At 40.9% G+C, this 15,564-nt stretch overlaps 1 protein-coding gene across 3 annotated transcripts in view; it reads left to right on the forward strand.

Annotated features, from left to right (window-relative positions):
• rbm33a (RNA binding motif protein 33a) overlaps nucleotides 1–15,564 on the forward strand; it is a 209,057-nt gene that overhangs the window by 62,619 nt on the left and 130,874 nt on the right. For 2 of the 3 annotated variants that reach the window (XM_041184119.1, XM_041184122.1), the window contains exons 5-6: nucleotides 3,181–3,511; nucleotides 7,208–7,348. In XM_041184119.1, coding sequence (XP_041040053.1) covers nucleotides 3,181–3,511; nucleotides 7,208–7,348 — 472 coding nt within the window. The remainder of the gene's footprint in view (nucleotides 1–3,180; nucleotides 3,512–7,207; nucleotides 7,349–15,564) is intronic. The other variant, XM_041184121.1, reaches the window with a different exon arrangement.

Raw genomic sequence — 15,564 nt, forward strand, 5'->3', positions numbered from 1 at the left:
CAATCATCAGCGAACATCCCCAGTCCTGACCTTAGGATGGAAGGAAGGTCCTTGATGAAGCAGCTGAAGATGGTTAGACCAGGACACTACTGTGAAGTACCCTTGCAGTGATGTCCTGGAGCTGAGATGACTGACCTCCAACAACCACAGCCATCTTCCTTTGTGCTAAGTATGACCCCAACTAGTGGAGGGTCGTCGTCACCCCCCCCTGCCCCCCGCCATTCCCATTGACTCCAATTTTGCCAGGGCTCCTTGATGCCACACTCAGTCAAATGCTGCCTTTATGTCAAGGGCAGTCACTCTCACCTTACCTTGGGAGTTCAGCTCTTTTGTCCATGTTTGAACCAAGGCTGTAATGAGGTCAGGAACTGAGTGACACTGGAGGAACCCAAACTAAGCATCAGTGAGCAGGTTATTGCGAAGCAAGTGCCATTTGCTAACACTGTTGATGACCCTTTCCATTACTTTACTAATGATGGAGAGTAGACTGATGGGGTGGTAATTGGCTGGGTTGGATTTATCCTGCTTTTTGTGTACAGTACATAGCTAGGCAATTTTCCACATAGCTGGGTAGATGCCAGTGCTGTAGCTTGGCTAGGGGCGTGGCACGTTCTGGAGCACAAGTCTTCAGTCCTGTTGCCGGAATATTGTCAGAGCCCGAAGCCTTTGCGGTATCCAGTGCCTTCGGCAGCTTCTTGATATCACATGGCGTGAATTGAATCTGCTGAAGACTGGCATCTGTGATGCTGGGGACTTCCGGAGGAGACCAAAATGGATTGTCCACTCGCCCGTTTGGCTGAAAATTATAGCAAATGCTTTAGCCTTACCTTTTGCACTGATGTGCTGGGCTCATCCATCATCGAGGATGGGGATATTTGTGGAGCCGCTGCCTTCAGTGAGTTGTTTAATTGTCCACCACCATTCACTACTGGATGTGGCAGGACTGCAGAGCTTAGATCTGATCTGTTAGGTGTGGGATTGCTTAGCTGTATCACTTGCTGCTTATGCTGTTTGGCACCCAAGTAGTCCTGTGCTGTAGCATCACTGGGTTGACACCTCATTTTTATATATGCCTGGCATGCCCTCCTGCACTCTTTGAACCTTAGTTGATCCCCTGGCTTGATGGTGATGTTAGAGTGGGGGATATGCCGGGCCATGAGGTTACAGATTGTGTTTGAGTCCAGTTCTTCTGCTGCTGATGACCCACAGTGCCTCATGGATGCCCAGTCTTGAGTTGCTAGATCTGTTTGAAATCTATTCCATTTAGCACAGTGGTAGTGCCACACAACACAATTGAAGCTATCCTCAATGTGAAGGCGGGATTTATCTCCACAACACCTGTGCCATGGTCACTCCTACCCATACTATTGTGGACAGATGCACCTGCGGCAGGCAGATTGGTGAGGATGAGGTGAAGTATGTTTTTCCCCCTTGGTTTCCTCACCACCTGCCACAGACCCAGTCTAGTAGCAATGTCCTTGAGGACCCAGCCAGCCCGGCCAGTAGTGGGGCAACCGAGCTGGTCTTGGTGATAGACATTGACACCTCCCCTTCAGAGTACATTCTGCACCCTTGCCACCCTCCATGCTTCGTCCAGGCGATGTTCAACGTGGAGGAGCACTGATTCATCAGCTGAGGGAAGACGGTATGTGGTAATCAGCAGGAGGTTTCCTTGTCCCTATTTGACCAGATGCCATGAGATTTCATGGGGTCTGGAGTCGATGTTGAGAACTCCCAGGACAATTCCCTCCCGACTGTGTACCACTGTGCCATCACCTCTGCTGGGTCTGTCCTGCCGGTGGGATCGTGATGGTGGTGTCTGGGACATTATTTGTAAGACATGGTTTTGTGAGGGTGACTATGTCAGGCTGTTGCTTGACTGGCTGTGAGACAGCACTCCCAATTTTTGGCATCAGCCCCCACATGTTACTAAGGAGGACTTTACAGGGTCGACAGGACTGCGATTGCCATTGTTGCTTCCGGTGCCTAGGCCATGCAGGGTGGCCCATCCGGTTTCATTCCTTTTTTGAGACGTTGTAGCGTGATGATACAACTGAGTGGCTTGCTAGGCCATTGCACTGGGCATTTCAGAGTTAACCACATTGCTGTGGATCTGGGGTCATGTAGGCCGGACCAGGTGAGGACAGCAGATTTCCTCCCCTAAAGGACATTAGTGAACCAGGTGGGTTTTTACAACAATTGACAATGATTTCCTACTGATCCTTAGACTTTTAACTCCAGATTTTATTGAAATCAAATTCCTCCACCAGCTGTGGTGGAATTCGAACCTGGGGTCCCCAGAGCATTCCCCTGGGTCTCTGGATTACTAGTCCAGCGACAACACCACTAACCATCGCCTCCCCATCTGGAACCCATAACCTATATACTGTGTTATTTTATACTTTATACTTTAACGTACTATTGGAAGATTAGAAGTAAAAGGAAGACTGTTCTTTACTTGCATATTAGTTCATGCTACAAGTATTGCGCTGTATTCCATTGGCAAATGGAACTCTGTTAACCAGCATTTTTGATTAACTGGCACCACCTGTCCATGGCAGACAATAAAAATTTTACTGTGCAAGGTGTTGTAATATGTTTTAAAAGTGATGGCATTCTCCACACTTAATTTCACTTTGACCTGGAGCTGAACACAAGCACATTGTGCCTGCAGCTCTGATGTCATCAAGCTTTCTGTCCATGTTTATCTGTTCACACGTGTCTAGAGTTAACAAACGAACCCACAACATGTTTGCACAACCCCTTATGAGTGATTCGTGCCCTTATATCATTATAATACACAAGACAAGGTACCAAGGATTTTAATTTGGAACTGAGTGATTATTGTAACAATGGTTTAGGGCCATCACTGCAAGGTACAAAATGGCCAGTGACTTAATGTTAATGACAAAAGGGTAAATTTTACTTAAAATATTGTGATTTTATCTGCTATTCAATCAAAATTTGTTTTTTGATAACATTTGTTTGTATATTGCTGAAGCATCATTGCAATTTAAAAGCAGAAGAGGTGCAATGCTGAGTTGGATAACATTTTGATGCTCTTTGATGCAATTCTTTTAGTCACCTATTTTCCATTTTTAAATGTAATGGCGAGAACTAAATTTTTAACAGTACTTCTACATTTTAAAGCATATCAAGTCCTTTATATTTTCCCTGCAGTTACCAAGGTGTATCCATCGACATCAATGCCTCAACATCTTTTACGGGTACATCCTTAGAATTATCCAAGAGTATAGGTGATAAATCTACTGAAGAGATATTCCATTATGCAGAAAATGCAGCTCTTGACGTTGTAGAAGATGCACAAGAAGAAATGGAAAGCTACACGCAGGACGAATATGTTGAAGAGGAAGAAGGTGTGGAGTATGAAGACAACGACACGGAGCTTGGAGACGACCAAATGGATTACCCAGCAGAACAGGGTGAAGAAATGTACAATGATGAAGTGTTAGACCTTGAAATCAATGACCCTCTAGATGATGAATTTCAAGTAAGTCCTTTTCTGTTGTATCATTTCAGATAACACTTCATCACTAGGATCCAGGCTGATTTTAAAACTATTTCTGTCCCAGGGGAGGTGTGAAAATTAGACCTATTATCACTTGCTGTCAGTTTCTTTATCTCCTGTCTGACAAAGTTTATGTTGACAGCTTGTTTGGAGGTAGGCAATACTCTTCTGACAGGCTTAGAGACTGCTTGGCATTATGACCTTGAGGGTTGTATCTTTGTGAAAAAGCCCGCATTGTCTGATGCAGATACACTGCCAATTGTCAAGCACAGTTAAGGTGAAAGGTTTTTTATCAGCAGATTGGATGGGATCTGATTGAGCCCTGTAAAGGTGCATAGATTACTGACCTCTTTAGAATGTTAATTTTCCAGAAATGATTGATGTTCTCTGCATCCTTTCTTTCAACACATAGCAGCTTTAAGCTGAATAAAGAGATTAACTCTTAGCTTTTGAGATGATCTCTAGTGTAGAAGCATTTATCATCATTAAGTGGGTAAAACCACATAAGTCAATGCATTTTTGAATGGGAATAAAACTGTTCTCTACAATGAATCTGTTATGTCATGGAAAATTGTTTTCAAGAAAATGATTAAAGCTGACATTTGACCAGAAAATTTAATTTTTTTCAAGTGATGTTGTAATTTCAAAACATATAAGAAAACTGTAGATGAGAAGTGATTTCAGAACCTCCCAATATCATTTGAGTGTTTTTGTATCGATTTTAGTGAATTATTAGTGAAAATTACATGGTTTAAGTAAGCATTGTAGCATTTTAAATAGAATATTTTTCTTCCCACCCAAAAGCACACTCACTGATATGTTCTGACTGATCAGTCCAATTTACCCTCCTCTCTCGTGAATTGCTCAATTCTATTTCTACCAAGAGGTGCCCTGAGCAATGCAAGAAAGTACCCTTTTCAAAGACTCATTCAAGGCTAGCAAATTCATTCTATTGGGGTCAGTGTGAATGCCTGCTGGAACTGAGTTGAATTTAGGTCTCCAGACTGTTAACATTGTAACCTCTTTGGATGTAAAAATGGCTGTAGAAAATGGAGGTTTACTGATGTTGTATGAAGTGTTTTTTTAAAAATTGATTAAGATGTGTTATTGGGCCATGGTAACAACTTTACAGTGCATTGAGCATATATCTGTAGATATGACCTGAGCGGTACATGATGCATACAGTAAGTGGAAAAAGTGAAACTGTTCAATTTTTCATCATCTTTGCCTTGATGATCACAAAAAAGGAATCTAAGTGTGAATTTCAACAAGAGTTTGCGTTCTTTCTTTCAAGTTGGAGATAACCAAACCCCTCAGTTTTTCTTGGCTATAACATTTTTTTTATGTAGACTATGCAAATTATATAAATTTTTTACTTCATATATAAGTACAAATGATACATTGTAAACACTGCATGGTTTCTTCTTTTGGGGCCATGGTAAATTAGGAGTTAGGAGCAGGTAGGCCATTCAGCCCATTGAGCCTGTTCTGCTATTCAGTTAGATGATAGCTGATCCCTACCTCAACTTCATTGCATCAGAGCTGATGTATACCTCTACTACATTTATTCACCTTTGTTCCAAATCTCTTGATATCCTGACTTCTCAAAGATTTATGGATATGCATCTTGAAAAATTAAATTGACCCAGCACCCACAGCCTTTTTGGGGACTATGTTCCAGATTTCCAGTGAGAGTAAAAATGTCCTTTGTGATTTCATCCCTAAAATTCCTAGATTTTGAATATGCCCCTTTTCTTTTATGCTTTAATGGGATATGAGTTTTGCTGATAAGTCTAGAATTTGTTGCCTTTCTTGAACGGCTGCAATCTACCTACTACAGAAACAGCTACAGTGCTGTTGGGGTGGGGTGGTGGGGGAGCAGGATTTTGATTTCCTGCCCAGTGACCATGTAGGAAAGTGGGTGTAGTTTCAAGTCTGTATGGTGCGTGGCTTGGAGGAGAACTTGCAGGTGGTGGTACTCCCATGCATCTGTTGCCCTTATTCTTATAGGTGGTAAAGGCTGCAGTTTGGAAGGTGCTGTTGAAGAAGGCTTGGCAGGTGGCTGCAGTGCATCTTGTAGATTGTACACATCGCTGCTGTGCGCAGGTGGTAGTGAAAAATTAAAGTGGCAAACGGGGCACCGATCAAGTTGGCTGCATTGTCCTGGATAGTGTTGAGCTTCTTGAATGTCGCTGGAGCTGCACTTATCGAGGCAAGTGGAGAGTATTCCACCTCACTCCTGATTTGTACCGTGTAGATTGTGGGCGGATTCTAGTGGGTCAGGAAGTGAGTTATTTCCGACAGAATTCCCAGCCTCTGAACTGCTCTTGCAGCCACAGTATTTATATGGCTGGTCTAGTTAAGTTTCTCAGGTAATCCTCAGGGCGTTGATGGCGGGGAATTCAGTGATAGTAATGTCATTAAATGTAATGGGAAGATGGTTCCATTCTCTCTTGTTCTGAGTTTTCCCACCAGAAGAAATTGTTTCTCTGTATTTACCTGAGCGAATTCCTTAACTAGTTTTAATATTTTTATTAGAAAACCCCTTGTTTAAATGTTCCCAACTCCTAATTGATTATAGTCCCAAAACATACATTGCTTTTATAATATAGAATTTGTACTTCTATATGAAATAAAATTATGTAATTAGCACAGTCTGCATTAAAAACCTAAATTCAAGGGAATGCAAGCCAAGTTTTTGCAGCCAGTCCTTGTAACCTAACCCTAAAACGCCAATAAATTCTGGTAAATCTGTGCTATGTCTCAATCAAGGAGTATACCTTTCCTGAAGTTAGTTGCTCAAACTGAATGTGGTCCTCCAGGTAGGATCTGATTAATGCTCTGCAGCACTGAAGCATAGTTTCCTCGCTCTTTATTTCCAATCCCCGTGAGATGAAGGCCAATGCTCCATTAGCCTTTTCGATTTCATTTTCTAGCTGTGCAAGATCTTTGTGATTTGTGTACAGGGACATCTAATTCCCTTTGCTCCTTTTTTACCATTAGGAAAATATTCTGATTAGTTTTCTTCAGATCCCTCGTACTTTCCCACTGAGGTCCATAATGCCATTCACTTTGCCTGTTTTGATTTGTAACTTCTCAGCTCATCCATGCAATTTCCTGTCTATCCCAGCTCAAGTATTACCTGCAGCATCCAAGTCCACATCCTGAATCCACATGGCTATAGAGTATTGATATACAGAGTGTATGTTTGATATTTACAAGTTCTGGTGCGGGCACATCGTGTAAGTTAGAATAAACTTATTTGGAAGACAAAAAAAAAATTCAGGATAAATTGCTACCAAGTAGCTGAGTGATAATACTTGTTAAGGAATACTGGAAACACCAAATTGGCAAAATAGAAACAGTAGTACCAAGTAGAAGACTAATGAAGTAAATAATGCAGGGCTTGGGCTGTAAAAGTCATTGAAATTAACTCTTTTCCAAGCTATTAATTACTTATAAATTTGATAAGTAAATCAGTACAAGCTTGTAAGAAACCCAAATATCTCCCACTTTCTGTATAATAAAAAGAGTTGCTAATAAAGGATTGCTTCACAATGATGCCTAGCAGTGACTACACCTTAACTGTCCAAAATTGAAAGGTAAAAAATTATCTGCTCTTTCCAACATATTGAATTGCACAATTTCCTGCAAGGGTAAACTTGTCTTTATTATCAGGATGAAGACTATACACAATTTTATACCACAAACCAGGATATGCCAGGAGACCTGCAAACTCAGGACAACGAAGAATATCAAGAAGCAGCAGCTTCAGACACGCAGGAGCAAGTTGTGGAAAATGCCCAAGAGCCTGAAGAGGTAAAAACTTCAAAGTGTAAACCCAAGTGTTTACATGCAAGAATAAAAGATGAATAAACCCAGGTTCCTTTTGATGCATTCAACAGTTGTTAAATTGTGGAATTGACAGTGGCCTGGGATTCATCCTCTCAACTGTGGGCTGTTGGGGGAAGAATCATAAAACAATTTGAAAAGCAGTTTCCCCGAATGATCTGATTAAGACTCTGCTTGTTTATGTATTAAACGATGCAAGCCATGTCTTGGGTTTGATTACCTGCCCTGCTGGTTTAATTAATCTTTGCAGGACACAGGCATTCCAGTTAAGTTCAGTTTTTCTGAAGTAGTAAGAGAAAGCATTTTGGGATTACTGTTCCCCATAGCAATGTGAAAAGGATGTTGACTTGTTTTACATGCCTCAACAACAGCTTGCTTTTATAAAAATGTCCCATGGTGCTTCACAGGAGTGTTATCAGACAAAACTTTATAATGAACTGTGTAGTGAGATATCAGGACAAATGACCAATGAAGGTAGTTTGATAAAAGGTAGGTTTTATGGAGAGCCTTAAAGGAGAATTGTGAAGAGGTTTAGAGGGGGAATTCCAGAATTTAAGTTCTGGACAGCTGAACGCACGGCTGTTAATGGTGGTTGATTAAAATCAGGGGATGTGTGAGAAGGCAGACTGGAGAAGCACAGATCTTGAAGGGTTGTCAGGCCGGGGAGGGTTACAGTGATAAGGATGAGAATTGTACATTTGAGGTGTTGCTCGCATGAAGCCAATGAAGGACAGTGAGGCAACTGATGGATGAATGGGACTTTGTGTGAGTCAGGGTACAGGTAACAAAGTTCTGAATGAGTTCAAGTTATGGAGGGTGGAAACTGGTAGGTTGACCAGCAAAGTGTAGGAATAGTCAAGCCTCGAGGTAACATGAGGTTTTCAGCAATAGGTAAGCTCAGGTGGATTTGGGTGTTGTTGGAGGTGCAAGTAGAAGGTAACGTTCAACAGCTGAAATATATTGCAAACTGTCTTTTTTTAAACTACAGATAACCAAGAGGATAGCTGAACTGCAGAGTGTTAGGTATTTCCTGGAATATTTAATGCTCAACTTTTCCAGTAACCTTCACAAGCCCTCTATTTGTAAATTGTGAAACAAAAATTAGGCTTGCCATTGACCCTTATTGACCGTAAGTTCCTAACATTGACTTCCTGCTTGTGTTGGATGCATTTTCAGACCTCACTCCTTTATACTGAAATAAACACTCTTGCATTAGTAAAGCTACTATGATAGTAGAAGCAGTGTTGTTAATTGCACTAATCCAAAGATTTAAAGCACTTCTAATTCTTATTTTCTCTCTCTATCCCATCTTTCTCACTTTTTGAATTTGTAATCTGTTTTCTAATCTCTTCCTGATTAAGAAATCTTTTTTCTACCGGGCTTAGTCATTTTTTTAGGTGAAACAAATTTTTTTGAAAGAACTTTCCTTCTAATTGAAAATCCAGACTTTGAATATGACCCTTGCTTTGTAATAAATCGTCGATGGTTAATTTGAATCATTTATATCTAAAACCATGGTGTTCTTTTGCCTACAAGTAAATTCAAGCATGACAGAACCTGATGGAATGTTTTGAGTAGGGAGAGGGAAAATGTTCTATTTCTAAATGTTTCCCTTGTTCCTGACATGTTTAAGCACGATCTTTGCACAATGACCATCAATTTATCTTAAAAGAGAGGAAAGAAAGTGATTGACTTAAGATAGTTTTGTTTTTGGGGCACGTCCCTTAGGCATGATGGTTTAAAGAACTTGTTTCAAACTTTAAAACTTCCATTTGCTTGCATTTGACATGTCAATCCAGCTCCAAGGAGAAAATATATTACAGCATTATAGAAGGCCTATTACTGAATGTTCACATCTTCTATGTTATAATTTTATATCTGTGTTCATCTACGAGCTGTTTCTTAAGAATGTTGTTAAATTCCTTCTTTAAGGAACATCAAATGTCCACATAATCTGTTTGACAGAGTATCACATGGTCCTGTTCATCGTTAATGCTCTCTTTGCATTGCATGGCGAAACATGATAAATACCAACATGATTTCTTATATACATTAACATTATTACTTTTGGATAATTTGTATAGCAGGCAAAAAGTGCACTTCTTGCAAGAGAAAATCTTAGGGTCAGTAACCCCAATTCTAGTAGAGGTAAAATAGATTTAACGGCAGTGAAGAATAATGTTCTTTGTCATGAGTAGAGAATGGTAACCTGATCATTATTTCTAGAGTTTACTTATGTACAAAGTGATCATTTTAAACATTTGTTTCCTTCAAACATTTAGACATAATATTTTGGGGAATTTTGAAGCAGTATACAGCAGAACAACTGTCACCACATATATTTGCAGCTTGTACTCAACATGACTGGGCTTTGGAATAACTGGAGATTTTCATCTTGTGTTGGAATGGCCTTTTGAATTTTGAAAAATGATATTAATCATATACATAATTAGGAGAACGTTTAGAGTATTAGCCAAAATGCAAACTTGTCCATATGTTCTTGACAGTGTCACGGCTCACTGGGGATAGGGTGCTGCAATATCAAGCCCCACTGCTCCCCGAGCTGTGACAAAAATGAAAAGGTTTCATCAACTCATGTAATTGTTTGATTTAGATTAACAGAATATGAGCACCAGGTTTGTAAACTTAATAATTAAATAACTGTTTGTTGAAGAAATTGTCTTTAACCAGTGGCAAAAGAAAGAAATATGAATTGCTAGTTTCTAATCCTATAACCTAAACTCTACCTGCTTCTTAAATCCCTATACACACATACAAGCCACAAAAGGCACACATCTTTAGGGTGGGATAAAGCTATTCAATAGCACCAATTCTGGAGTACAGGACTCAGTAGGTTGGTTTTTATCAATATCTTCCAAATTCCTTTCAGTTCTTTGTTGATGACACCAAGGTGATCTTCCAGCACTTTCAGTCTTTAGTTCAGTGGTTGAGCACTTGCCTTTCAATGTCTCTAACAGTGATTTTCTCCTGACAGGGGTTTTCATAGAGAGAGAGAGCAGGTTATAGAGATGTGAGGAGAAAAAGTAAGCTAGCTATTATTGTAGAATTACTGGAATCTTATACACACAGGAGAGAGGTTTTAGGTCTTTTTCCTTTCATGCTAGGAGGTATTCTGCTGCACTGCTCTCTCAAATTCTGGTCACCTGGTCAGGAGCTAATTAAAACGTTGTTGCCAGGCAGTTCCCCGTTAGACCGGACTCCTGCTCTGCACCATCCTGTCTTTCATGGTACACTCTGTTCCAGGACAGCAACATTATATATATCCCTATCACTGTTAGAGTAGACATGTCCTGCAACCGTTGTAATTTTAATCCACAGTCCAACAGAAATAAAAAGATATGTTCTTTAGAATGGTAACATTCAAATTTGGACAGCCGTTTAGCAAAGCTGTATTAACTCCTTGTTTGGATCCGAAGGCGATAGGTCTGCCTTTTTAAGAGGATGCGACCCTTCTTGGCAAAATTATCCACAATAATGAATGACTATCCTTTGCAATGTCAATGCTGCTTGTTTTGTTTGCAGCGAAAACCTAACATTCCAAAGATTGTTTATGATTTTCACCTATTAGTGAAACTCTACTTCGCAATAATTGCTTGTTTTGCACACTATCTGTTCCATCTCTCAGAAATGTTTCCTAGCTTGAGCTTGTTCATCATCTTCGCTCTGTCCTGTTCACAACTTTGTGTGAATTCTACCATCAATTCTGGAGAAGATCCAGTGATGAAAAAGCTTCAATGAATCTATCCAAGCCAATCTGGCAGGTGCCAGAAAAGCAACAGTTGGGGGCACAGAGATCAGTTCTAATCCAATTTGTGGATGAGGTGACTGTCCTGAGCATTCACTGTTGGCGACTTTTCAAATATTATTATCTTAAGTATTTTCAATCTAAAATACTTAAGTAAAGGTAAAGAAAATGACAGTTAATATATAATCCAGTAAGGCCTAACTGTTAAAGTAAACTCCTTCCAATGAGCCTAAAGAAAATATGATATTAGGTGTAGTACTTGACAGTTATTTAATGCACTTATTGAATCTATGTCAGTTATATTGCTTCTTTTCTACCTACACAGCCCAGCTAGCCAAGTATTTTAAAAAGATTTTTCACAGAATGTGGGCGTTGCTGGCTAGGCCAGCATTTATTGCCCATCCCTGATTGCCCTTGAGTAGGTGGTTGTGAGCTACCTTCTTGAACAACTGCAGTCCATGTGGTGTAGGCACACCCACAATGCTGCTAGGGAGGGAGTTTCAGAATTTTGACTCAGTGACAGTGGAGTAACGGATGGTGTGTGGGGCTTGGAGGGCAATTGACATCCCAAGGAGGTGAATTCAGGACATACAAACATGAAATACGAGCAGAAGTCAGCCATTCGGCCCCTCGAGCCTGCTCCACCATTCATTAAGATCGTGGTTGACCTGTTTGTGTTTTGAATTATCTACCTCTGCCATAAAAAATATTCTGACCCCACCTCCTCCACCTGAGGTGGAGAGTTCGAAAGTCACACAACCCCCTGAGAAAAAAATTCTGCTCATTTCTGTCCTAAAAGGGCAACCCCTAGTTTTAAAACAGTGCCCTCTAGTCCTGGACTCACCCACAAGAGGAAACACCCTTTCCACATCCACCTTGTCAGTACTGTTCAGAATCGTATATACTTCAATCAAATTACCCCTCATTCTTCTAAACTCCAGTGGAACAAGCCCAGTCTGTCTAACCTTTCCTCATACGACAACCTGCTCATTTAAGGTATCAATCTAGTTAACCTCCTCTGAACTTCCCCCAGTGCTTTTACATCCTTCCTTAAATAAGGATACAAAAACTTATGAACGTGAAACCTGCACACAATATTCGATAAGTGGCCTCACCAATGCCCTGTATAACTGAAGCATAACATCCTTACTTTTATGTTCAACTCCTCTCGTAATAAAGGATTGCATTCCATTAGCCACCTTAATTATTTGCTGTACCTGCATTTGAACTTTTTGTGACACACGCACCAGAACACCGACATCCCTTTGCAGCTCAGAATTCTGAAGTAGTTCTCTATTTAAGTAATATTCTGTTTTTTATTCTTCCTGTCAAAGTGAACAACTTCACATTCTCTCTCATTATACTCCATCTGCTAGATTTTTGCCCACTGATTCAATCTGTCTTTATCCATCTGCAACCTCCTTATGTGCTCTTCACAACATAGTTTCCTATCTGTCATCTGCAAATTTAGCTATCATGCTTTCACTCCTCCCATCTAAGTCATTGATGTAAACTGTAAAAAGTTGAGGCCCCAGCACTGACCACTGCGGGACTCCACTCGTCACATCCTGCCAATCAGAAAATGACCCATTTATGCATACTTTTTGTTTTCTGCCAGCCAGCTGATCTTCTACGCATGGCGTCATACCTAGCGCAAAGGAAGATGGTTGAGGTTATTGGAGGTCAACCATCTCTGCTGCAGGACATCACTGCAGGAGTTCCTTAGGGTAGTCTCCTAGACCCAGCCATCTTCAGCTGCTTCATCAGTGACCTTCCTTCTATCATGAGGTCAGAAGTGGGGATGTTCGTCTCTGATTGCACAATGTTCAGCACCATTCGCAACTCAGATACAGAAGCAGTCCATGTCCAAATGCAGCAAGATCTGGACAATATTCAGGCTTGGACTGACAAGTGGCAAGTAACATTCATGCCACACATGTGCCAGGCAATGACCGTCTTCAACAAGAGAGAATCTAACGATCACCCCTTGACATTCAGTGGCAGTACCATCACTGAATCCCCTACTATCAACACCCTGGGGGTAACCATTCACCAGAAACTGAACTGGACTGGCCATATAAATACAGTGGCTGCAAGAGCAGGTCAGAGGCTTGGAATCCTGCCGCGAGTAACTCACCACCTGGCTCCCCAAAGCCTGTCCACAATCTCCAAAGCACAAGTGAGGAGTGTGATGGAATACGCCCCACTTGCCTGGATGAGTGCAGCTCCAGGAACACTCAAGAAGCTTGACACCATCCAAGACAAATCAACCCACCTAATTGGCACCTCATCCACAAACATTCATCCCCTCCTCCACTGACACACAGTAGCAGCCATGTGTACCATCTACAATATGCATTGCAGAAACTGACCAAGGCTCCTTAGACAGCACCTTCCAAACTCATGACCACTATCATCTAGAAGGACAACAAAGGCAGCAGATACATGGGAACAGCACCACCTGGAAGTTCCCCTCCAAGTCACTCTCCATCCTGCCTTGGAAATATATCACCTTTTCCTTCACTGTTGCTGGGTCAAAATCCTGGAACTCCCTCCTGTAATAGAACTGTGGGTGTACCTACACCACATGGACTGCAGTGGATTAAGAAGGCAGCTCACCACCATTTTCTCAAGGGCAACTGGGGATGGTCAATAAATGCTGGCCCAGCCAGTGAAGCCCACTTCCCCAGAATGAATTTTTTAAAAAATGTTAGTCCCTACACTATAAGCTTTTATTTTCCTCCATAGCCTTTGATGTGGCACCTTATCTAATGCCTCCTGCAGATCCAAATACAATATGTCTGTAGGCTCTCATTCATCCACAGCGCATGTTACTCCTTTGAAGAACTCCAACAAATTGGTGAAACATGATTTCCCTTTCACAAAACCATGCTGACTCTTCCCGATTACCTTGAGTTTCTCTTAAGTGCCCAGCTATAACCTCCTTAATAATCGATTCTAACACCTTACCATCAAACCTTAGGCATCAAACTGACTGGCCTACAGTTTTCTGCTTTTGGCTCCCTCCCTTCTTGAATAGAACAGCATATTTGCTACTTTCCAGCTTGATGGAACCTTTCCAGAATCTAGGGAATTTTGGAAAATTAACACCCAAGGCATCTACCTCATTAGCCACCTCTTTTAAGATCCTGGGATGAAGTCCATCAGGACCTGGAGACTTGTCAGCCCATAGCTCCATCAGTTTGCTCAGTACTGCTTCCCTAGTAATTGTAATTTCACCAAGTTCCCCTCTCCCTTCCACCTCCTGATTTATAGCTATTACTGGAATGTTTTTTGCATCCTCTGTAGTGAAGACAGAATCAAAATATTTGTTCATTTCATCTATCTCCTGATTATCTACAATTAACCCCTCATTGTTACTTTCTAGAGGACCAACATTCACTTACTCTTTTTAAATACCTGTAGAAATTCTTGCTATCCATTTTTACATTTCTAGCTAGCTTCCTCTCACACTCTAACTTCTTTATCCTGATTAACCATTTAGTCCTTTTCAGACGCTCTTTATATTCCGACTAATCATCTGACATGCCACTCATTTTCGCACAGTTATATGCTTTTTTTCTTAAGTTTGATGCTTTCCCTAACTTTTTTACTTAACCACAGATGGTGGATCATCCCTTTAGAATTTTTCTTTACAATAGGAATATAGTTATTCTGAATACCCTTAAATGTCTGCTGCTGCTTGGCTACTGATGTATCCTCTAACCTAGTATCCCCGTTCGTTTCAGCTAGCTCAGCTTTCATGCCCACATAGCTGCCCTTATTTAAGTTTAAAGTCCTAGTCTTAGACCCACTCTTCTCTATTTTAGTTAAAAATAATAACAAGAAAACATTTTGGTATGTATGGGGAAAAAATAAAGTTGCTGCAAAGACTGAAGATAAAAATGCAAGTGTGTACAGTCAGTTTTGAATTTGTTTAGATAGGAACAGATGGTGGCAGAGTGGTGATGTCACAGGACCAATAATCCAGAGGCCCAGGCTAATGCTGTAGGTACATGGGTTCAGATCACACCACAGTAACTGAAGGAAGGACTTTAAATTCAATTAATAAATTTATTCTTGAATTGAAAGCTCGTCTCAGTAAAGGTGACCATGAAACTATCATTGGTCTTTGTAAGCACCCACCTGGTTCACTCATGCCCTTTAGGGAATGAAATCTGCCATCCTAGACCCACGTTTGTTGATTCCTGACTGCCTTCTGAAATGGCCGAGCAAGCTGCTTAGTTGTTGAATCGTAGAGGTCTACAGCACAGAAAAAGGCCCTTTGGCCCATCAAGTCTGTGCCGGTCAAACAAGTACCTAACTATTCTAATCCCATTTTCCAGCACTAGGCCCATAGCCTTATATGCCATGGCATGGCAAGTGCACATCCAAATACTTTTAAATGTTATGAGGG

The sequence above is a fragment of the Carcharodon carcharias genome, chromosome 3 (genome assembly GCF_017639515.1).
Source record: "Carcharodon carcharias isolate sCarCar2 chromosome 3, sCarCar2.pri, whole genome shotgun sequence".
Lineage (NCBI taxonomy): Eukaryota > Metazoa > Chordata > Chondrichthyes > Lamniformes > Lamnidae > Carcharodon > Carcharodon carcharias.